The sequence below is a fragment of the Charadrius vociferus genome, unplaced genomic scaffold, assembly GCF_000708025.1.
Source record: "Charadrius vociferus isolate BGI_N301 unplaced genomic scaffold, ASM70802v2 scaffold341, whole genome shotgun sequence".
In the NCBI taxonomy this organism is placed as follows: Eukaryota; Metazoa; Chordata; class Aves; order Charadriiformes; family Charadriidae; genus Charadrius; species Charadrius vociferus.
The window spans coordinates 3,711,285-3,736,153 of record NW_009646847.1 but is presented as its reverse complement, the minus strand read 5'-3'; the positions used below and the strand labels follow the sequence as shown (position 1 = coordinate 3,736,153).

The 24,869-nt window shown below is 41.7% G+C and overlaps 1 protein-coding gene across 1 annotated transcript; it reads left to right on the top strand.

Annotated features, from left to right (window-relative positions):
• Positions 1-3,200: 3,200 nt before the first annotated feature.
• MYLK3 (myosin light chain kinase 3) lies at positions 3,201-23,964 on the top strand. Its single transcript, XM_009894065.1, has 14 exons — positions 3,201-3,713; positions 7,145-7,235; positions 8,513-8,647; positions 8,747-8,951; positions 11,815-12,389; positions 14,151-14,256; positions 15,390-15,483; positions 15,776-15,885; positions 16,327-16,468; positions 17,432-17,502; positions 19,042-19,170; positions 21,045-21,197; positions 22,485-22,617; positions 23,640-23,964. The coding sequence occupies exons 1-14, from the start codon at positions 3,201-3,203 to the stop codon at positions 23,709-23,711; spliced, it is 2,529 nt and encodes an 842-aa protein (XP_009892367.1). The 3' UTR covers positions 23,712-23,964.
• The last annotated feature ends 905 nt before the right edge of the window (positions 23,965-24,869 follow it).

Below are 24,869 nucleotides of genomic sequence, written 5' to 3'. Positions count from 1 at the left end.
CTATTACATTTGTTACAATAACTGTACTTTTTTTGTGATGTTTAAGGATGGGTACACTATGATCTGCAATATGGAGTCAGGCAATTTAGGATTTTTCTCCTATTTTTTGGGGAAGTATTGGAAGACTTCAGACTGTCGATGGAGCCGAATGCTCTCTTCAGGCTACTCAAGCAAGATGCAAACACTGGGCACTAAATCAATGGTCTAAACAAAAATTGCCTTCTATTGTAATTCAAAGCAAAAGGAATAAAAGAATTTTTTTTTTGCCAGAATTTGAGCATATTATCGTCCTGAAGACAAAACAATCAGTTAGATCCGTTAGAGCCATTTTTTCTTTGTGTGTGTTTCCCAGCAGTTTAAAAGGGGAGAGAGGGGAGAAGGAAATGAAGAGAAAAGCTGACCTTGATAACTTTGTGACAGATGTTTAAAACTTCTCACTATGGGCCAAATGATGCTTCCTTCTTTATCCTTCATTCCACCCCTAACTTTGCAGTTGCTGATGAATGCACAGTATGACATAAGTAGTGCTATGAGTCGAGCAGGTGTACCTGAGCAGGAGGCAGCTTTGGCTGTGTCTTCCTTGTGCGTACCTCAGACAACACTAGCAAGGAATATTGGCTGCATGTAGCAAGAATTCTCCGTAGTACGTTGTCTTACACATCTCACAGTGCACTGTGTGAGTAGGTATTAGGTGGTGAAATCTGTTCCGTATAGGCGGAATACACGGTGCATGCGGCTGAATCAGGAGGAGGAAGAGATGATTTGTGCCCCTTGAGCTGCAATCAGGCATGTCTGCTTGTGTGAAGTAATATAGATTCAGAGATTTCCATTCTGGTTTTTCTGAAATCTCCTTTTTTTGTTTTACACAGCATTTACCATTAGAGTCCATTGTATGTGAGGAGGATTAAATATTTGGAGTTATAGGAATAACACCACTAGTGAATAACAATGGGGCAGCATTAATGCTTTTGGCTCTCAATTGTTAAATAATTAAGAAAGTTCAAGATTTCAAGACTTGCATTTGCCCACAAACAAACACAGAGGTTGTGCGCTTTTATTGTCCTTGCATTGTTTCATGACCATGCATGCTGCGCCTGTAATAGCACACTGCTGGTGGCAACGTAAGTTGTAAGTATGCAACTGTGGCTGAGTTTCTGGGGCTAGGTTTCCTTATTGAAATATTTGCAGCAAGTTGTCCGACTTTAAGTATAACAATCAAATGACTCTACCTTTTTCTTGTTGTCCCTGAGAGGACAACATTTAGCTGATACTCTTGATTTAGTAAAAACGTTGTCTGTTCTGATTTTTTTTTTTTTTATCAAGCATGTTTGTAGGCTTGAAAGAATTAATTACGTAAAGGCATTTGGTTGAAAACTCTGATTCTTTAAATGTAGTAGTAGCGTTGTGAAGGTTTTGTTGCCAATGTCCTATACTTTCAAGGTAGAGCTGTATATTTTACTGCATTGTATGCTTGATTACCAAAATAAGATTATATGGGGTATCATAAAACTTATGCCATACTATCCCACACCGCTGTGAAAATACCAGTGACTTTAATTTTTTTTTTTTTGATCAGGAGAAGTGACATTGCATGAAATGCCAACTCCCATCAGCTTTCACAGGCCAGGTTTTCTTCTAGAGTCATTGCTTGGTATTCAAACCCTCCCTTGAAGTTGATGAACAGTCCAAGTATTAAAGTTTTTGATATCTTTTTTAAAGTCAGTTATTGGCCTCTAAATGTCACAGAAGCACCAGGTTGGCTATAATTATTTGGTGGCCTTGGTGGACATATATATATTTTTTTTAAAAATTGTAAAGGTAAAAAACCCTTGTCTTACAGAAGTGGAAAGGGCTTGAGTTCTTGTCAAGAGAGTAATTTTAATACCACTACTACTCTGCATTGTGTAGAGGAAGGATTTTAATTTCTAGAACGTCCTATCTCATAAAGCAAATTCACTTTAAGAATTCCACTTTCTTCCCATATGCCCCTTCATAAAAAAAATAAGGAAGGGACCAGAGGCAAAGGGATGCTCAGCATCCCAAAGCCCATGGCTTTGATGGGGTTCCATTGTTCTGTCACATCAAGACTCTTGTGGGAGAAGGATTTCCCCACTGCTTTCTCTTCCTGCTCTACATATGTACAGCAGAGAACAGGGACCTGGGAGAACTAGACACAGTCGTTTGACACACTGTCGTGTCTGGCACGGGACAAACTGCTTTATCTCTTCATGCTGCAGTTCGTCCTTTGTGGGAGAGGACTGACTCTCATTCTGTGTTGTATTGTAAGGACACTTTTTCATTAATGTTTCCAAAGCCTTCAGAACTGTGTCAGTGGGGGCTGTGCAAGTATAAAGTGGCTACCGTTCTGTTCTCTAGTGACTGACTGTAATTTTTGTAGTAGACATGCTGTGATTCAGAAGTGAAAGGAAGTCAGCAACAAATCCTTTAAATAAGATTTACGATTTAATAATTTTGCTGCAAATAGTTGGACTGATTCTGCTGTACCTTCATGAAGAAGTTTTTTTTTTTTTTTCTTTCTGGGCTCACTTTCATAGCCTGGGAGAAAGATTTAATTTTAGAAGTTTCAGTTGACAAAGACATGCTGGTGCTAGATACGTATTTCAGATCCTTGTCATTGTGCTCTATTTTTAAATTCAAGTGCCAGCCAACCTAAAGAGTACACCCTGTGTCTATGCTGGGTGCTCTGCATCCGTGCTACAAAGCTGAATTCTTCCAAGCCTTAGCACAAGGCCACCCAATTTACTTTTATATTTTTCCTATTTAATGCAGAGAAATGCTCTAGCAAGTTCTTTTCATTATCACAGAACTAAGACTGGTCATAACAACAAACCTTCTCCCTCCAGAGGTCTGCTGAGGCATTGGCAATTGTTAAGATGCTTGCCTATCAACAGCCACTCGAGAAAGAATTTTAAATGGTTTTGTGACGTCAAGGAGGCCCAAGAAAATATAGTCTGGTGCCAAATTACCTCCATCATTGAAAGCACGCAGTAAGAAATAGATAACACAGAAATAAATCTTTTGTGCAGTAGCTATCTCATGATACGCTCCAGCGACTCCAGTAAGTGAGGTTGTCTGGAATAGGAATAGCAAAAGAAAATGAACTTCCAGACCCTCATTTTCTAATTTATGATTAATGAAAAGCCAGCCTAATCTATCTGTCATCCTGCTGTCTGGACAGAATGTCTGCGGGTAACTTGGACCTTGCAGAGGGAAATGCCCTGACCAAATTACAGCCTACAAAAGTGAACAATTTAAGTATGATGGACAAAAAACTGTATCTCTTGAATGAAAAGATGGACAAACTGCTGCATTTCCAAGAAGATCTGACAGGCAAACTGCAGCGAGTTAACAAAGGCATTGATGATGTAGAAAAAGGCATTAACAAGCTAACAGTATCCCGAGCAGCTCCTGATGAGACAGACGCAATGAAAAAAGGCCTAAAGGTATCGGACAGTACTCACCAGACTGACATCCAGAGCATATGCTCAGAAGTGTTGAAATTGATGAAAGCTGCCCAGCTAGACGCCTCGAAGCATAAGGAGAGGCTGGCAAAGATAGAGAAAAGGGTTGATACACTGGATAAAGTTATTACATTTGTGGGAGAAGTATTAAAAAATTCTAAAGTAGTGGATTTTATTCTCAAAGGCATTGTGCCCTGGAAGAAGGGGAGTCTGCTGGAAATCCTTGTTGAGGTTGGTTTTGCTTTACTATTCTTCATATTTTTCCTTATTATGGAGCAGGGCTTTAGGCTCTCCTGCTGATTTCTTGTATAAGGAGTAATTCAGGTTTTTCCTTCAGTATTGCTGTTAGAGGTTACTGCTGTGACCTTTGAATTGCAAGCCTCTTAAGGCAGAGACCAAGGCTCAAAACCTGCCTTGCAGTCTTACGTCCCAGGCTCCCAAAATGCGCCAGGCGGTCCTGTAACGAGTACGAAGAGTAGACTACTACTGTAAAGGAAAATTCAGCTTTGACCAGTCCTCGAAGATCAGCAATGTCATTCAAATTAGTGACTGAATTGACGCCCCAGTGAAAACTATGAGTAACATACTGGAAGTATTTTTTGTTGGAAGAAGCTTCCGTTTTCTTGATTGGTCATTGATTCTGAACACAATGCCAGTTGCTAAAACCTGTGCTGACTTACGGTCATATTACCAAGCAGATTGATAGTCCTTAGATATCTAAGTTGTCTTTAGCTACATTTTTATGATGAACCTGTGACTTTATCAACTCTGTTGACATTGTTCATTCCTCAAATCAAATAGTTCTTGCGTTTGCAAGTTCCTAGACGTCAATTCCTATGCATTTCTTAATTATTGAGGACAGTGAGTAAGGAACAGGTGTTTTGGAATCGATTAACCTTAGTTTTAGAAGTTATAAGCATCTGCAATTAGTTTTAGCTAATGGGAGTTTTCAGTTTTCACTATGGCTTGTATCCCACAGTGGGGAAGAAGCAGGGGGGAAAATGCAAGAGTTGGAATAAGTCTGTTCATTCCAAGAATCTCCAGGTATGTGGAGGTGTGATTACAGTAAGAAGAACTTAGCTCAAATTCAAATGTCTATTTGTATCTTCAAGTATTTTTCACCAAAACTGTAAAACGTTTTGGTGGAAGGTACACCTAAACTTTTACAAGAACTGGGCAATGCTAGATGCTAGCATACCTTTTCAGGTTTTCCAAATGCTATCCTGGTCTCCCTTTTTGAGTACCGGAGGCTGACAAGTGAGATAGACTATTAGGAGGCCGAAGAATGTATAAAGTGTTGAGAATAATAAATCATACATTGGGTGTCAGTCTTAATTCTGGATAGAGGTGAAGCTTGTACTTGCTTGCAGTTCCAGTCGTGGTTCTACAGACTTTTGGAGAAATGGAAGAGTTTGATGTGTTTTGGTGAAAGCTGTGTTGTTACTGCCCGCAGTTGTTGCAAAATGCCTGGAGGCAGATACAGTCCTTCGCAGGCTTTACACCTCGAACCGCACTGACAGTGCGCAGTCTGTCAATGGCCAGGTGAAGATGACTATAAAGATGATAAGCTGATTTTGTTTACAGATTGTCGGTGTCTAAGGAAAAGAGCAGTAAGGAGGGATGTAAATGAAGGGAGGTGATGTGAGGGATACTGGAGGAATGTTTCACATGGACTTCTAGCATACTGTCAGGATTAGTTGTCAACTAGCCACTATGCACCGCCGTCTCATCGGTCTTTGCAAAAGAGGAGATTGAAGGAGGTCAGAACTTCATCCAAATTTCATGGATAGGCAGATAGGGACTGCGAGGTGAGGTGACCTGCTGGACTAGGATGGGGCAGAGGTCTCTGTGCCCGGCTCTAACCACTGCCTCAGATGTAGAACAGGCAATGTCTATTGAGCAAGCAGAGTTATATGGCTAACTCCAGTTTTGCAATATGACCATCGTTGTTCTCCTTTTTTGTTTCTGGTCATGAACGGTTTTTGAAATTGGAGCGTAAGATCAGTTATAAGACCTTAAGATATGTCTATACTTTGATCACAGGCCGCTGAGTGATATTTGAACTAGGCTTGAATTAGTGAGGTAGTGTATGTACGTGACCTAGCTGGGGTAACGTGGAGCAAAGCATGGGTGAATTTAAAAACAAATTACCTTGTGCTGAGCCATGTGCTAACTTTGGTCTAGTTTTTGCAGCCAGTTTTGTGATAGCGGTATAGACATGTCCAAAGAGCTCTACAGCTGTACGGGGGTTGCTCACAACAAGAATTCTCTACCTGCTTGTTTCTGTTTTCCAACCTTTGCTGTTTTGTAACAGCGTGCTGCTTATCACCGAGCTGGCTTAGTGCAAGGTTACTCAGTATGGGGATGGGAGCGGGGAGGTCGTGTTTTCATTTCTGGGGGAAGCTGTTTGATGGTACGACAGCATTCCAGGGATGCCACGGGAATACTGAGGGAAGGAGTTTTGCAGGGTTGGAGTCAAATTAATAAAAGACTGTGAATTGAGCTTCATAGGATCCAAACCTCTAACTTCTTATTTAGAAACCGAACAGACAGAAAAACCCACCAGCGTTAAACTGTCACTTATCCAAGGCTTTCTTTGCACGTAGGATTTTGCAAGAATAATGTTCCCCCTGGTCATTGTTGCAGGTTTGCTTAGAGCTGTAATAAAAATGGTAATGACTTTTAACTACTTTTACTCTTTGGGTGTTTTGGTTTTTGGGAAGGGGACATGGGGGGGGCTTTGTTATGGACTCTGTATGGTTGGAGCATGAAATGCCTAACTGCTTTTACTAACAGATGAAGCGCCTGATTTGCAGTAATCTTGTCATCAGCGTTATCTGCAGAACTGTCTTAAATGTTGATTATTTGCTTTTACAAATAGGGATAGGAGGCTGCTCATCACTGGATTTTAACTATGTGTCAACCAAGGAATATGTTATGCCTTCTCCTATTTTTGTGTAGTGCTTTTTGCTAAATATTAGCTATTTAGTTTTAATTTTATTTCAAATGTATTGCTGTGTGAAGTGTTTAGTGGTGCTATTGCAAAACATCCCTCCTCTGTCCTTTCTTAATTGGAGGAAGAAATTTGCTTAAAAAGAAAAATCTGCTTCTAAAAGACAGTAAGTCTGTTTTTAACCATGCCACAGGTGACACATGTAATCTCAAGTACATACACAAGTGTTACCGTAAAGCTAAAGGCTTTTTTAATACCATTTCTATCATAGCTTAAATCATGAATCTTTAGATGCCTTGAGACAAATATATTCGCAATATCTTCAGAGACATTGCTTATCTTTCAGTCACCAGCCAAAAAGCAACAGAAATACAGCAGCATTTCTTTTTCTAATCTTTCTCTTACATTTCACATGTCATGTTTTTTAAACAATATGAGTAAAGATGACAGGAGGCAAAATCTCTGGCAGTCAAAATTTTGGAAAGTACTGTATTATTCTGTGCCATCTTCTTTTAGAAGTGTGCCTGTCTGCAAAAGTGGGGTGAGATTGGAAGAATGGACTAAATACAGCAGTAACTAAACATTCAGAAGATCAGAGGTGCTAGTGTCCATTTACAGAATCTGAATACCTACATAGTTGGAGGAACCTAGTGGGAAATAAAAACTCTTGGCCATAACTGTTATTTTTGTGTTCCCCTGTCCTTTTTAGGCCAAAGATAAGCCTGAGGAGAGTGGTGCAAAACCTAAGCATGTGCTTAGTAACAGAGGAACCCAAACTGAAAGCAAGAAGCCTCTGGAAGGTACGTATCACTCCAGGCATGCTACAAGCTTTAACTCCAGCATGTGCAGCAGACAAACTGGAAATTAATAACCTGCTATTTCCCACTGCCCAAATTACTCAAATGTAACTGAGGAGCTTTGTTCACCAGTACTGGGGAAATAGAGTTGTTCTCACCTCCTCCACAAGATGATCTGTCCCCCAGGTTAAACCCCACAAAACGTTAGAAAATCAAGAAACTAAAAGCAGCGCCTTTGTTTGGCTGCACGGGTTTTTTGCTTTGGTATTACAGTGAGCTGAATTAAGAGAGTAGTACTTGTTTGGAGATACCACGAAGGTGGAGGCAATTCACATAGCAAACCTAATAAATTCTTTTCCCTTAATGTATCTGAACCAGCCCTCGCTCCTCCCCCTCTCTGAAAAAGGGACACGTTGACATGGGGAGTATCTTTTTTTGATCAACAAGTTTCATTGCCATGTCAGGGGTAGATTCCTATTTAGGATGCAGCTGTCAGGGCATTGCCCTGTTGCATCCATTATTAATGCCTGCGGAGTTGCAACAGGGGTGAATGTGATGTTGAGCAGGCCCTCTTGTGCTGTTGTCTTCACAAATTGTCAGTGAATCGCCTATGGGAGATCCCCTTTTTAGCTTCATCATTTAGGAAGTTACAAAAATAAAGCAGATGATCACAATTCTGACTCAGAAGCTACACAGGGTTATGAACTAACCTTAACTGCCAGTTACCTGTGCGTGCTGAATCCTGAAAGTAGTTACCCTAGAAATTTCCACTGTTAGTATTCACAACAATTGGCATGAGAAGGTGCTGAAGAACCTTCTAGTCTTTTGGTGGAAAATGCAAAAGGCACTGTCTCAGTACCCAATGTCCCTTGGAGTCTTGCCCTTCTAATCAGGTAGAGGGTGTATCAGGTTCAGGAGGGTCCTGGATAGGTCTGCAGTGCCTGAACTACCTGTTACGTTTGCACAGAGAGTGATTTCAGATTTTAGATGCGGTGAGCTTGCGCCTTGCAGTTTGTTTGCTTTGTGGAAATCCAAGTTCAATCTGTAGCGCCGCTGGAAAGCCAGCAGAGCAGTTAAACCTCTGATTAAGCCACGAGCGTTAATAATGGCTGTCTCAAGGCTGCTGGTGTAGGGATGTTAAACCTTTTGCGGGGTTTCTTGATACCTTTTCAGATGTGTGTAACTGTGTAGGTTATTTTGAATGGTGGGTTACTTTATTCCCTCTCTGTTTTGCTGTCACTTCTGTGAAAGAAAGTTTATTAATGGTTTATTTTATTCAGAGACAAAAAGTGGGAAAAAGCTGGATGAAAACAAGGGAGCATGTGAGAAGGCAAATGCTTCTAGTGCTGTAGCCCACAAAGCTGACTCCAAACCCCAAGTTAAAGAGAGGACAGTGCAGCAGCAAGCAGTAGAAGGTGCTGGCAAAACATACAGCTCTAAGAGCTGTCAACAGCAAAAGGACGCCGGTGTCAAAGCTTTGAATCAACACAACGGTCTTCCCTCTGTAAATCAAGATCATGTAGGCAACCAAAATGTTCCTGCTAAAGCACACGATATGGACAGAGCCCCACGCCTGGAAGAGTGCCACAGGCAGCTTGTTCATCAGAAACTCGGAGAGAATGAAAACAAACCTCCATCATCGAGTGCGGCATCCCGGGAAGCTGTGCCCTCCACATCCCGGGCTATATCTGACACAGGGTGTGAAGTGACACGTACCAGGTAATGGCCTTGTTGGTAGCTTTCTGTGCGATCTGAAACCATTTCATGTGTTAAAAGGAAAAGAAGGAAAACCAGGACGTTAAAGGAGGTAGATCCTGCTGAGGATCTGGACAAAACCAGCCATGCTAGGACAGGAGTGGTGAGACCTTACAAATGGTTAAGGCAAAAATCTCAAAGCAGTAATGGCCCTGTGTAAATTTCTATGAAGCCAAGGAGGCAGAGGGCTAGATGGACGGGAGACTTTTTTATATGGCTGGGGCTTCTGTGTATTAGAGGTGGAAGGGTGACTGCCCTAGTATAGCTCAAGTAGTTGGACATTTATAAACCACTCATTTCCAACTCCTCTGTTTCTGTAACTGTGGGGATGAAAGGAGTCTGAGAAATTTACTAGTACATGACAAACCCAAACAACTTGTTTTGGTTTATGTCTTTGGTGGTTTTTGTGGGTTTTTTTTATGCTTTGGTCACCTAAAGATATGACCAGATTGTTCATTTGTTAACCTCTGTTAGCCTGATCTTTTCCTTATATAAGTGTTTTGTAATATGTCTTTAATTGGCTTTTGAATTATTATTTAGAATTTTATTTAAATTCCTCAACAAACAACAAAAACCCACAATCAAAAATCGACAATCAACGAAACCCCAACAGATGGAAATTCTGTGGCAAATTTTAACTGCCATGCCTTCTCTGCCTGGGCTGGGGGATATAAAGGTGTTTATATATGTCTATGCGTGTATGTATGGCTGATAGACACACTCACGCATACACACACATATATATATGTGCATTACTTTGTGTGTGGAATTTTCCCATTGTTTGTGTATACAAATTGATGTCAGAAGCCCAGACAAGAACATGACACCACTTTTGTGTATGTGTATTTTCATTTGAAAAGTTTGAATTTGTAGCAGTACTTGTGAATATAGGGTGGACACTTACATCTTCCTCTGCAATGGGTAAGTGTCTCCTGGGATTCCAGAACCCTTTTTAAAAAAAAAAAAAAAGTGAATGAAGACTAAATTACCAAAATGAATGAAAGTTGTCCTGATGTCAGCACGTAGGCTTCATGAGGGAAAGGGCTCACTGTGAAGACTGGCACACGGGCATATTTTTCTTCTAAGAGGCTGAGTGTGAGGATGTGGCAGGAGAAAGTAGAAGCTTTCACTACTGTGGCCTCTTTTCAAACATTCAGGAACAACTTTTTGTACAGCTTACAGACCTTATTACATCCAAAATGGTCGCTGTAGCAACACTAAAACCAGAGGGACCTCCCTGTATTTTCGCCATGGGTTTTAGGCTCTGGTTGGTGAGCTGTAGGCACTGTGCTTCAACAGCCGGAGCAGGAGCATCCCAGCAGCCTGCCGGAGCACTGCCTCGGAGGCTCTGTCTGTGCTGTCCTTTGAGGATGGCTCAAGGTGTTTGTGAAGTGATGGAGGAACAGTTGCCATTACCCCCTGGAAGTCAGTGCTGGTTGATCGTGATGTGCCAGGCGGTGAACTTGGAGATAAGCAGCAGCTTCTGAAGCAGCCGGTTGGTTTGGACAGGGGTTGTCTGAGCCCCAAAGGCTTTGGTTTGGGTAGGAGGGAGGCCGACGGATAACTGGAAGGCAGAACCTAGAGTAAACCCTGGGGGAAGCTGTAGCCTTCCTGCATAGGGTACCTATTATGCTTTTGTGTGTGAAGTCACATGAGGGTGGTAAATGCTTCTCTAAAATGAATGCAACTTAATGAAGTCTGTAAGCCCACGCAGAAGTGTCAAAAGAACATTGTGTTCCTCTGCTTGGAGGAATGCCCAAGAGTCCTGCTGAGTTCAGGCTTGTCTAGATAGCAGTGGAAGTGTTTGCTCAGAGCTGTGTTCAGCTGCTCTCATAGCTCACTCTGGTGCAGCTTAGTTTCAGGGCACAACACAAGGGTGTTAAAGGTGCTGAAAATGAGAAACTTCAGACTCTTGTTATGCAAAAGCAGAAACATTTTCTTTTGTAATAAGGTCGATCCACTGAAAGAGGTGATAACTTTTGTGAAAATGATGTACCTTCTCTCCTAGACATCAGACATTTTCTTTACTTGCTGTTGTGTAAAATCTACTCTACAACTTCCCAAGTTTCAATTCAGTCTCACTGAAACCAGACTGTGTGCTCATGACTGTTGGAGCAGTAACAGTTGACTCAAAAATTACCACAGGAATGTTTTTAAGGGATTTTAGGAACACAGAGAATTGCTTTTAACCCGTATTCTTTTTAGGCAATGCAAGAGGAAAAAAAAATTATTAAACTTTTCCAGTAGCTAGAATGCCAAGGAAAATAGTATTGATGGAGTGAGAAAGTTTATGAAAGTTACATTTTTAACAGAAAGCTGTGGAAAGAATGCTATCCCATCAGAAGATGCAAACACAGATGTTTGAGGGTGCAAGTCAGCCAGCTGGAAGAGGACCGGGATGGATGCAAACCTTTGGATTTGTAGAGTCTTAGGAGCAGTCAGCCATTTAGATAATCAGCCTGTAATTTGCGAAGGCAAGCACTACCCCCTCTCTGCCCAGATGATGGTATTTTATTAGACCAACTGTAATATTTGCAAAAAGTTAAGTCAGCTTTCAGATGTGGAATTAACACTTTACAGTGTGAGACATTTTGTGTTCAGCAGAAGGCAGGTGTATATACAGATGAGGACACAGAAAAAACGTCAGCATGCTTTTTGGTGCTCTTCCCTTAGTGTTGTGAGTATTTCCTAAGAGGATTGATATGGTTAGTTTTCTTTAATACTGTAGAAATCTGTGATTTCGGAAGCTTACAGAATTTTCTTCCCCTACAATGTTACAAAAGCAGGGCTGGTCATCTGCATAAAATGTCAACTGTTTGCTTTGCAGGATATCCATCAATGTACATATGAGTGAAATGAAAGAAAAGATTGAGATGACCAAGGAAGGAAGCTTAAATGATCACAGAGGTAAAAGCTCCAAAGTGAAATCCCCACCATCCTCCACCCCAGCAGAAGTGGAAGGAGTCGAACAGCCGCCTGACAAATTAAAACTTCAGCAGAGTCCTAAAAACATCAGCACTGAGCCAAATCGAGAAGTGAAAGAGGACAATAAGCAAAATGAACTTGCACCTCAAACAGGGAAGCAACAGCCATTAGTGAGCAAGCCCAAACCAGGTAAAAAGGCTGAAGAGAAATCAGGATTAAAATGCAAGCCCATAACCTCACAGAATACCTCTGCAAAGGAGCCTACGAAAGATCTGGGAGCAGAACCAAAAATCCATCAAGAAACAGCAAAAGCAGAAGAACCCCTGACAGATACCAATTCTGAGAGGAGCGAATCTGAGTCTGCATCTTCAGGGGGAAGTGAAAACGATGCCCATCAGTCTATGGGAATGGCACCAGAGAAGGCAAAGTCATTGGAAGCTACCAACGAGCTTCCCACACAGGATGAAACCATTATCGGTAAGTTGCTCACAGTTATTCTTGGAAGCTTTTACAGTGAGACTTTTGTGCTACCTGTGTGTGCTATATACAATATACACAATATATATATATATATAAAATATACAGTATATGCAATAATAGTTGGAGCAGTGTTCAGTAGACCACCGGTGTCTTACAGTTCAAGACCGTTTACCTAAATGCCACGGGTAGCTTTGACTATGTAAATAACAAGCTAATTAACATTTGTACAAATTCTTTTAATAGTAATTTTCTTTTTAAAGTGTGTTTTGGGAAAAAAGGTTCCTTGAAAATAAAATTAGGTGAAGTATATGTGTGATCAGATGTATGAGTAATTTTGAAAAAATCCTTTTTCTTTACATTAAGCATTTATTCCCTAAGACAGAGTATGCAAACTAGGTATGCTTTAACACCTATGGACTGGAGGTCCAGAAAGCAGCAAAAAATTGCAGGAAGAATATCTTGCTGTGGTCTTTGTGTTATTTGCCATAGATCTCTTCTTGGTTACTGTGTGAACAGTTGATTGCATTGTTTCAGGGAGTAGTCTCTCCTGGCAGCATAGACACATTTATGTCCCAGACTGTACACACATGGGAAGATGTCCTGACCTGGATCTGGCTTTCTCAGCAGTGGCTGGAGATGGGCTGAATACCTGTTAAATTGCAGCCTAAGATATCTGGAGGTGAATTGTAAAATTGCTTTGAATGAGGGACACCAAAAGTGGGTTTATGGAAGCTTTAGCCTGGAAAAACTTGGATGTTAAGTGTGACATGGTTAACTGATTTAGCTTCCCAGGAGCTGATTTAACTTCATAGTTGTAATGTTAATGTTTGCAGCTTTAACTTGGACACTGTCTGCAAAAGTCTTGCTGCTAGGAGAAACTTCCTGATCTTACCAATAACTGGCACTGTTTATCAGTGCTGAGTATTTGTGCTGGTCTTCCCAGCTGCCATTAAAGAGGCCTAAAAGAGCCTAACAGAGGATCAAGTGTAATTTTTTTTAAATTTCTAGATATTTTTTCAGGTGACCTCTGCTGTTAGTGCATAAACTAAGGTGTTGATCTTCTAAAGGTGTCCAATGAGTTTACTGTGTTAAAAAAACAGGGTTGAGATTCAGGAGGTGGGATCCTATTCTCCATTCTGGGCCTTTATTCGTCATCTGTAGGGTGGTGTTAGCAGTAAAAGCCCCTCACTTGAAGTAACAGAGAGATTTTGGATATTTTCAGCACCTCCCTTCTTATGGCTGGCTGAAATGCAATGGTTATTTTACTTGCATGCCACTCTAAAAATAGTGAAGGAATCGCATGCTTAATGTTATCCAGATAGTTCAGTGCTTGTCTGAATTCCAGGAGAAGAAAAAATGATGGTGTGGTAGAGGAACACGAAGCAAAAAGAAAAGATGGCAGAGAGGGCAGTGCACTCTATACTCAAGTTGCGGTTTGAGTGTTTGCGTGAGCAGGTTACCAGAGCAGTTGGGGGCTGGCTTGGGCCAGCGTTTGTGTTGGCCCCCGGTGTTTCTGCCATAGAGCTCCACGGCCAGAGGAACAGGAATGCTGAAGATGGGGGGAGCGCAAGAGTATGGTTTTGTGGAGCTGTGGATACCGGGAGCACAGAAGGCGGGTGAGACTTCTCATTACACTTAGCAAACACAACAAGGTGACGCGCGTGTCCTGTGGACTGAAATCGTTGGGGTGAAGGAGGTGAAACTGAGTGCAGTGATGTGTGCAGAAGCATCTCAATGACCAGCTTCTCTCCTATTTAGATGACAGCCCTTCTCCTCCAGCTCCTTTCGAACATCGCATAGTGAGCGTCAAGCAAACAGAGGTGACAACGTGCTACTCAGTGTGTCGTCACGAAGTTCTGGGGGGGTAAGTATCCCTGTCCCTAATGCTGTACTGCTGGTGGTGGCTAAGGCATGGAGAAATGCGGTTAGCTGGAGAGCTACAGCCATCTTCTTCAGACGGCCTCAGGGTGTGCGTGGGTGAGGGACGTACAAGCCCACTGCAGCCAGAGTGAGCAGGTTCCTCCTTGAGACCTTTTGGGCTGTCATAGTTGCTGGGCCCTTTGTATCACCCTTCTCTTGAGTTTGTAGTGTGTTGCAGAGATGTTCCCTAGATGACTGGTTTCTGCCCCAGTTCCATTTTCAGATGCTGGACTGTGATCTTGAATGACTGTTTTTTGCATTTCTTACAATAATCCTGGCCACAGCTGGTGTCATGAGAAAAACCTGTAACCTTCCGGCAGACAGATCCAGAGCATTTGAAGTCAGCAAAGCCCGTTAGGTCAGGCAGCTTCCAAAATCTTTTTTCCGTGCTGAACTGCACGTTAAAGAAAACGAAGGGAGAAGTTATAATTATTTTGACCTTACATTTAGTTTTCACTGATAGGAAGTCTGCAGCTGCTTCGCCCTTTGTATTCTTGTATCCTTAGTTATCTGACAAGAAGGTTTGATTTACAGGTTGATCCAAGTACAAATATGGCTTAATAAGTATAAGCCCTATGATGCAATAGCAGAGAAGATGGTGTTTAGAAATCATCCCGAGGGGCATTAACGTATCTGGGTGACACGGGGGAGAATTTACAACACGCAAGAAATGCATTCTGTGGAGTGGCTACAGTTACTGGTCTTATAGTCATTTAAAAAGTTATGAGATCAGGACAGAAATATCCTTGTTAATATACCCACTAACGCATCACTGAAGGACAGCAATCGGGTACAGTTACAGAACCGAAAAAGAATATCATCAGGTCATCATACCGCAGTGAAATGTAGTAATACGACGGGGGCATAATATTTTAATGTAAGCATTGAACAACTGGCTGGAAAGATAAAACTAATCCTTCATAAGCTGAGAGAAAGAGGAGATTCACGCTGCTGGGCACCTGATTCTGTTCACTTTGTACTGTGCTATTTTTAATTGACGATAAGAATAGTTGCATGAAAAGTTTCTGCGGTGAGCTGTGTTAAGCTGGTTTCCCATCTTTTGTTTGGTATCAACAGGGGGCGTTTTGGGCAAGTTCACAAGTGCACGGAAATATCAACTGGTCTCAACCTGGCAGCCAAAATCATAAAAGTGAAAGGAGCGAAAGAGAGGGTAACTATGTTGCTGTGAGCCCGAGTGACCATGCTCTAAACCTGGCCTCATTGCAAGCACCTTAACACCACTGCCCTGAATCAGCCCATGAAATACTGTAAAATCTGTCGTAGCCCGTAGCAGCTTGGACTTCATATGACTGTTTGTCATCTCCCGTCTTTGTGATTAAACCTGTCCGCACGAGACCTGTGGCATAGCTCTTACTGGGTTTTACAAATAATTGTATTCAAATATATTGGAATTTAAGGAACATATTTTGCTCATGTTTTGTTGATTTTGTTTGTTTTTTCAGGAGGAAGTAAAAAATGAAATTAACATCATGAACCAGTTAAATCATGTGAATCTCATCCAGCTTTATGACGCTTTCGAAGCAAAAAATAATATCACTTTGATCATGGAATAGTAAGTTTAAATGATCTCAGAAATTGCCAGATGTTTGGGTTTTCTCAGGTCACTAAATGAAATAGGGAATAATTCTAAGGTGTGAAGACGACTTGAGCGGTTTCCCAGCCTGAGAGAGAGTTGATTAATACATACTTTGGTATTCCCTGTGGGTTCTCCAGCTCCATGTTGGATTGCCAGGTTGTGTGAGTTTGGGTTTGACATATATCCCCCCCAAATGTTAGCGACAACTTTTCCAGTTTTGAATTTAGATTGATACTTAATTTCACACTCAGAAATAAGTCTCTTGAAGCCATTGAGACTACTGATACGATACGCTTTATCTTGGATGTGTTGTGAGGATCCTTGCTAACTTAGAGAGCCTAAGTTCCCAACTTGGAAATAAATTGAGTTAATGAGGAATTTGAGGGTTTTTAATGCTTTTCTATGTCAAAATTTTAGTCTTGATGGTGGTGAATTATTTGACCGGATCACAGATGAAAACTACAATCTAACTGAGTTGGATGCGATCCTATTTACCAAACAGATTTGTGAAGGAGTCCACTACTTGCACCAGCATTATATTCTCCATTTAGATCTGAAGGTCAGTAGTTCATACTCTCCGCTCTTTAGCGACGCCATGCTTTGGACCACCGCAGAGTCTCTCATTACAAGAGTCATTTCTCATTTCGTGGATTTATCTCATAAAGAAATAGACTGACTTAATTCAATAGCCACAATGAATGGAGCTCTAGAGTTTCATTACTTTTCTTCCATGTCTGTTTGGTAGCTTGCTTAGAAAAGTGAAATGAACTGTGCTTTTGGCTCTCTCTTAAATCAGAAGCTCTTCATTCTGTGTGGAATTAAACAATGCCCTTTGTCATTAATAAAAAACCACACCCAGACCCCTGTTTGGCTAGAAATGCCTGCAGCCTTCCCTCCACACTCCCTACCTCCCCTGTAACTGTATTCAAATACCTATTCAGTCTTCTCCCTATTGTTTGTACTTTTTTTTTTTTCTGCCTGGAACTGAACTGCAGTAAAATGACAATGTTCTCCTAATGGCCCCTTAATAACAGATCTTTTTCAACAGAAAAAACAACTGATTCTTTTTTTTTGGTTCTGCTTGTGTGTACAGTGCCTGACACAAATGATATCAGACTTGGTTGGCCTGTAGACAGTTCTGCAGTTAAAATAAATTTGGGCACCATCATCCCCCCCGTCCCCACCTTGAAAAATATTCTCATTGAAAAAAAAACCAACACATTTTTGCCTTTGTTGGCAAACCAAAGGATGCATTTGACGTGTTCCTTGTGGCTATTATAACTTTTATGGAGTTCCTTTTATACTTAAGGAGTAAATGCAGTGGGTAAGCCTCAACTATGAGACTGACTGCATCATTTTACACAGGGGACCTTTCCATTTCAAAATCGATTTGTCATCTATGGTGAAATATAGGAATATTGTTATATAGGAACAGAAGTTAAACTTTTTTATACTGTTTTGCTACATCTGTCTCTCAAACGGTCATACATTTAACTCAAAATACCCTCTTCTCTCTTTGTAGCCTGAAAACATACTATGTGTAAATCACACAGGAAACCAGATTAAAATTATTGACTTTGGATTAGCAAGGAGGTAAGGGTTCAGTTATGAATTTATTTTAAAAAGCAAAACCAAGACAACCCCAAAACCTGCTGACATATTTTTGGTAGGTCTTGGGGTTGTTTTTTTTAATGTGTTTTTATGGCTAAGTATTTTTGATGGCTAAGTAATTCTGCTGTGTGAATGAGCTAAGCAGTATGCTGCTGCAAGCATGCGTTTTCTGCTGTATGCATTAATTATCTAATTACATTTTGCAAATAACATTTCTGTTGGATAACGCTATACTGCTGTTCTAATTATCTCAAAATTATTCCCCATGTAGAGCTTTTACTCTAGGGATTCTATGAAGGCTCTCGGAGACTTCTTGACTGCTGGGTTTTATTGTGCAGGTTCAAGTTGTGGAAATTGTCTGCTAAACTCTACATAGGTAGATAAGTTGATTGAAGCTGGGGGCAGCAGGGGAGCAAAACATGCTTGAGCCATCCCATGCTAAACAGAAAACCCTCAGAGAAATATGGACTTTTCTCCATTCTTTTTCTTTGCTCGCATGAATTTGTTAAAGGAAAGCTGTGGGAGCATGAGTCAATTCCCCTAGAATAAAAGGGAGCGACTCCTGTTAGCGTAACAGTAAAACACCAACATTTCTCTATTTTCTAAACCCTTTGAGGCTTTTGTTAAGTCAAAATCTGGTGCATTGATGCATACATATACCTGCGTGTGTGTATGTAAGTATCTGTCCAAGGACTTTTTAATTTTAGAAGTATTTTATGCAAACAGAAATGGATACATTGAGGTTTGTTGTTTTTTTGGTGCGTGGGTTTTTTTTGTTTCTTTTGTTTAAATCGGGAAGGCAAAGATACAATCTTCTACTAAAGCAGTTTTGAAAACAAGATATTCCAGGAAATAGAGAAAAAGCAATGCTCTAATGGCTTGTTCTGTCTGTACGCAGATGTAACTCCAGCTGCCGTCAGTGACAATTATTACTGGTTCAGTTCCATAACCTTTGCCTTTTAAGCAATAAACCAGAATCATTTTCTCCCTATGTGCATCACTGTTTAACTTGTTACCAAGCCCAAATAATGCTCTTGAGAGTCCCATCTTAGCAGTTATATTGTGCTCATATCTGTTATACGGACCTTTGCCCTGAGCTGTAGCTGGGTACATCCCACTGAGCAAATGCTCTCCAAACCTGTTTTAATGGAGGCTGCTTTATTTGCTTGGTGTTGGACAACATCTGCTGGAAAGCATCCCGTGGAGCCTGGCAGGGTAAAGCTGCTATTGCTCTGTGGGGGAGGCCTTTGCAGGTTTTATTGCCTTTGGTCTTCCTTCTGGTTTTGCTCTGCAAGGGGGTAGCTGATGGTGTATTCACCTGAAGTCCCAGCAAAATTCGCCTTTTTTTTTTTTTCTTTTTTTTTCTCTAAAGACCTTAATGCTGTCCTGATTGCCTGGGTGAGTCTGCTGTGCTCGCTCTGCCATGCTCGCCTGGCAAAAAGCCATGCCTTGATTTTCACAAATGTGAGATGAGTCCCCCAGCCTGCTCTCAGCAGTGGTGTCTCTCTCTTTCTGGTAAAGGTACAAACCTCGAGAGAAACTGAAGGTTAATTTTGGAACTCCAGAGTTCTTGGCTCCTGAAGTGGTGAACTATGACTTTGTTTCCTTCCCAACGGACATGTGGAGTGTAGGCGTCATCACGTATATGTTGTGAGTAACCCTGCGAGGGGTGGTGGTGGTGGCCCCGAAGGCTCTGCAGGGGCACGCCATGGGAGGGTATCTGCAGAGCAGCAGTGCAGCAACCACTGAGCCCATCTGGCTGTGACTCCTCCTAATTCATTCTCTTAAAAAAACCCAAAAAAACACACCAGCCTTTAATGCAAAGGCACCTCGCTGTGTGTACAAAGTCTCCAAAAAAACCCAAATAATCTTTTTGATAAATATGTAAATGTTCTTCTCCCTTACCACCTTATTTAGCAAGGTAAAATGGGTCAGGTCTTTTTTTTACTGAGAAAAGTTGCCCAAAGCATGTCAGAAGTTTCATTTTGATTGTGTTTTTGAGGACTTGGATTAATTTTCAAATTTGCAGTCTGATCATTTTAGTAGCTTGGACTTGGTGTGCATCTGCACGAAGGCATTAATGTTGGGTGTTAGGCCATGCCTCTAAAAAATGTTATGTCAGAAATGGGGCTAAAACGTTTCTCTGATACCTGGATGGCGGCCACAGACAGCTTGTCTGTCCGAAGTCTCTGCCTTCTCATGAGCTGACTGTGCATCCCAGAATCTTTCACAGATGCTTTCTGCGAACTGGATACATTTCTGGTTTAAATTTGTATGTTAGCCAAAAGCCAACTGAATGAAGTAATAATCGACTGAAGCCATAAATCTGGGCTTAGAAACTAATTGTAAAAAGTATCCCATTGTTCAGAATTCAGTTCAAGTCAAGCCGAATATGGATACGGGCCTCGATTTAGGAAAGCTCTTGAGTCCCCCTAGCTTTCCTAGCTGGGAAAGCAATGAAGTGTGTACCTAGATCCCCACGGAGCTGATTTCCTTGGGGATCTATTAACAGTGCTCCCTGCCGTAGCTGAGTGAACTGCTAGAGAGTAAAACTAACATTACAATGCTTTATTGCTCCAAACTGTTGGCTTAGTTTGGTGCAGGGACTGAGAAGTGGAACCCCATCTTTCACACAGAATGGTTAGGGTTGGAAGGGACCTCTGGAGATCTAGTCCAACCCCCCCCACCAGAGCAGGGTCACCTACAACAGATTGCACAGGACAGCGTCCAGGCGGGTTCTGAATGTCTCCAGAGTGGGAGACTCCACAACCTCTCTGGGCAGCCTGTTCCAGTGCTCCACTACCCTCAAGGTGAAGAAGTTCCTCCTCATGTTAAGATGGAACTTCCTATGTTCAAGCTTGTGCCCATTACCCCTCGTCCTATCACTGGGCACCACTGAAAAAAGACTGCTCCCATCCCCCTGGCATCCTCCCTTTAAGTATTTGTAAGTATTAATAAGATCCCCCCTCAATCTTCTTTTCTCTAGACTAAAGAGACCCAAGTCCCTAAGCCTTTCCTCATATGAGAGATGTTCCAATCCCCTAATCATCTTTGTAGCCCGTTGCTGGACCCTCTCCAGCAGATCTCTGTCCTTCTTGAACTGGGGAGCCCAGAACTGGACGCAGTACTCCAGATGCATCCTCCCCCTCAGAGCAGAGGGGGAGGATGACCTCCCTCGACCTGCTGGCCATACTCTTCTTGATGCACCCCAGGATGCTATTTGCCTTCTTGGCCGCCAGGGCACATTGCTGGCTCATGGTCATCCTGTTGCCTACCAGGACTCCCAGGTCCCTCTCCACAGAGCTGCTCTCCAGCAGGTCAGCCCCCAACCTGTACTGGTGCATGGGGTTATTCCTCCCCAGGTGCAGTACCCTACACTTACCCTTGTTGAACTTCATAAGGTTATAGCTGAGAGTCTTTCCTCTCCATAAGCTGACAACTATAAAGCAGAGGATTCGTAGAAGGAAAAACACATCTTGCATATAATAACTACTCGTCTCCCTCCCATTCTTTCTGTTTTTAAGGCTTAGTGGCCTGTCCCCGTTCCTGGGAGAAACGGATGCAGAGACAATGAATTATGTAGTCAACTGCAGCTGGGATTTTGATGCAGAAGCATTTGAACAGCTATCAGAGGAAGCTAAAGACTTCATTTCCAGATTACTCGTGAAGGAGAAAAGGTACCTCTTTGGCTGATCGTGAGGACAGTAGCACCTAATAACACTAAGTTCCTCCTAGCCAACTGTTTGCATTGCAGCCAACAATGAGAACTTACTACGTGACTTTTTTGTATGCTGTATCTGTGGTTGCTGGGCAGCTCCTCAGTGGTTCAGAAGCCCCTATTTAAAAGGAAAAGGTCTGTGTACCTTGACTGAAGAAAGTTGCTTTTCACAGTAGCATCAACACAGGCAGAACAGAGGAAGTCTGTGAGGATTTGCTGTGTCGGAATCTGTCTTTCATATTCCTTCTCTGAGCAAAAGTCATTTCTATTGTGCCTTTGGATTCTCACAAGCCCTGACACAAATTGCAAAAATGTCTCTTGAATGCCGTGGAGGATAAATGGAAGCTGCAGCTGTGAAAATGTGCATTGTTCTCTTCTGAAGTGGTCTACATGCATTTGGTAGATATTAAGGAGCATTTGGGACTTAAATCTGCATGTGGCTTCTCAGTCTTGGCTCCGCTGAAATAAAAAGTGATTGCACATAGGAAACAAGAGGAGAGAATGAGGATGATACTGATGTCAGACCGTGGCTATGGGGTTGGGTAAGGGAGCAGAGAAATTTTTCTCATGCTGAGCAGTGGTACAAAGCTAATCAAAACAGGAAATGATAGATACAGTAAAACAGGTTGTGTGTTCGAGGGGGATTCGAAGGAGTGCTTAGAATATTAACAACTTCCAGATCATTACCTAAATCGGACAAATCAGTTCTAGTACTAATTACATTTTGAACAATAAGTCATATGAAAAACTAAGAATAAACTGAGCTTTAGCATATCGCCAGCAGGATACAACAAGGGGGCTTTTCCTCAGACTGTGATGCCGATTTGCTGTGAGACTGTAGACTTTGCTTTGGAGTCTTCCGTTCTTCTGTACAATGCGAATAGGTACTCCAGAGGGACACTATGCAAAGTCTAGTTAGAATGTGTGAGTGAAAAGACTGTGCAAGAGAAGAGTATTGTCAGTGAGATGCAAAGGGCAAGGATTAATTGGCCCAGTTGTTCACAAGGTTCACAGCCTCCGCTCTCCCATCGACCAGGCACCTTTGCCATGCTGGGACGGCAAGTCTGGCCTTGTGCAAGACCTGTACCTGCCTCCTCTGACTACTGAAATTAGGAAACAACTCCACTCACTTGTGTTTGTTCATTTAAAGCAGTTTCTTGATCAGTAAGATTGAGGAGCACAGGGCACTGAGAAAAAATGGCAATGGGGGTAGCTGGATTTACACGAAAGATTTCCTCTCCCACAGCTGCCGGATGAGTGCAACGCAGTGTCTGAAGCACGAGTGGTTAAATGATCTACCTGCCAAAGCCAAGAAGTTCAAGCTTCGTCTGAAGTCCCAGTTGTTGCTGCAGAGTTACCTGGCTCACAGAAAATGGAAGGTAAATAGATAAAGCCTGGCAAGTTTACTTCCACAGGGAAAACCAGCTCAACACAGGCAGAGCCATTCCCTCTTTTTTTGTATGATGGTTCACTTTTGCCCACAGGTTTCTTTCTTGTAAATATGAGTCTGGGAAGTCTATTTTCAGTTGTAATTTTTTTTTTTTTCTCCTGCAGAATGATATTGCTTCTATTTTTAGCAAGTTTGGTTTCAATTTTTACTCTTCCTGATTGGTGTTTAAAAGTTTTACATTTTTTTTTTCCTTTACAAGCTCGGAGACTTCAGATGCTGTTTAGCTGAATTAAATGTTCTATTCATATTGGACAGATTTTTTTCCATTGACAGCAGTTGCATTGTTCTGTGGTTGCTATGGAGTAGGGTTACAACATAAGGCAATTTTGTGCCTCCTGTTGCAGAGAGTATAAGTCTGGGAGAGAGAAAAAATTAGGCTCAAACCCATCCAGGGAGCCCTTCAGGACCTTTCTGATAACCACATGCTCCTTCAGAACTAGATTTTTGGATGAAAAAGTGACAGATAAGACTTTCTCTTGAAGCCTGTATTGGATTGTAGATAATTGATCCTGGAAGGTGAACACAGTGATCTTGTTACAAATAAGCCTGTGGAAACGTGAGGAAGACTCAATGAGGACCATTTCCTTTTCTTTTGTCACTGGAGAGTTGTAATTCCTTGCCAAGAAGTTTAACCAGAGGCTTAGCTTTTTCCACTCCTGCACTCCAGCCGTTTGGTCACAGAATTCTGCACTTGTATGTTAAAAAAATGCATAATCTAAAGATGTGTCGCTATACAATTGGTAACAAAGCTGCAGAAGTTCCCAGCAGCAGCAGCCTGGTGTGCAGCAATCGCGGGTTCCCCAATACAAAGCTGTTCTGCACTGCAGTCCACACAAGGTGTGGGTCACTAGAGGTGAATGGATTTACCAAGAAGAAAAACCCATGTCAGCCACAGAAAAAGTCCTTTACCTCAATTGCACTCACACCTGGACTCTTCTGTTTTGTTCACAGAAACACTTTTATGTGGTGGCTGCTGCTAACAGGCTGAAGAGATTTCAGAGTATGTCTGTCAAGCTTGCATAAGCTCGTATGAAGCATCTACCCCTCCTGGAGATGGACATGAAGCCATGGAAGAAGGACTTAGTATCGTCAATAATTTCTACCCCTTTGTTTTATAACGTAAGGTTTTGGGTCTGTCCTCCTCAAATATTATGCGTGTTAGTGCTAAGGTTCCAGAAGTGCCTCAAGGCAGAGGCGCTGAAATAATTTCTAAAAGCAGAAGCTACCTTGTTTGTTTTTACAAGTTTTCAGTTGCACATAGTGATGGAAAAACATGGCTGTCATCGGGGCTGACTTCTCGCTGAAGGCTTTGATTCTGCAGAGTATTGTTGGTGTGTTTCCACCAAAAACCATCTTGTCAGCTTTCTGGTTTCACACACCAAGCATGGGATCTCTAAAGACCTTCTGTGTGACTGATATATGTCATCAGTTTTAGAGCACTGCCACAGCAGTGGCACAATTTTTCCCTTGGGTGTTTGTTACTTAGAACGAAAGATTTTGGATGTCCTTTTCTTCTAGAATTATTCCAAAAAGACTAATTTTTTCCCCCAAACATGATAATGATTCAGTGCAACTACTCAGATTTGAACGGTTTTAGTTTGGGTTTTTTTTTATTCTACTCTCTCCTTTAAAAAAAATCACCGCATAGTTAGGAAATACGAGGAATCCTGGTTTGAAGCAACTTAAGTCAGTCGCTCCATTGCTGCTTTTTCCTTATGGTAAGTTGAATTGAGCTGAATTGATTGAACTTTTGGAAGGAGCCGGGTGAAACTTCCACAAACAAAAATCGCCTAACAACCATTGGGTCCATGCACAAAGGTCTCATGTTGTCCAGAAGACAGATTTCCAGACTTTTTATATGTATTTAAAATTTGTACGTGCTTCTTACAGGCTGTTACTGCAGCCCTTAATTTTGTAAGTTTTAGTTCGAGGATTTTTTATCCTCTCTGACAATTTTAATGAAGTCTGAGAAGCTGATATGGTGTGATATGCAAAATAGGTTTTATTGCTGTTCAGTGGCAGGGAAACGGTGTATTGCCAGACACTCCCTATAGCCCAGCTAGGATGTTGAAGCCTTTTTTTCCTCCACTTTGCTCTTGAACATTAAACGTTTTCTTCACAATACTAACTTATTTTGGATTTTAAACTTTTTCCTGATGTATAAAGAGTTGGAGCCACTTA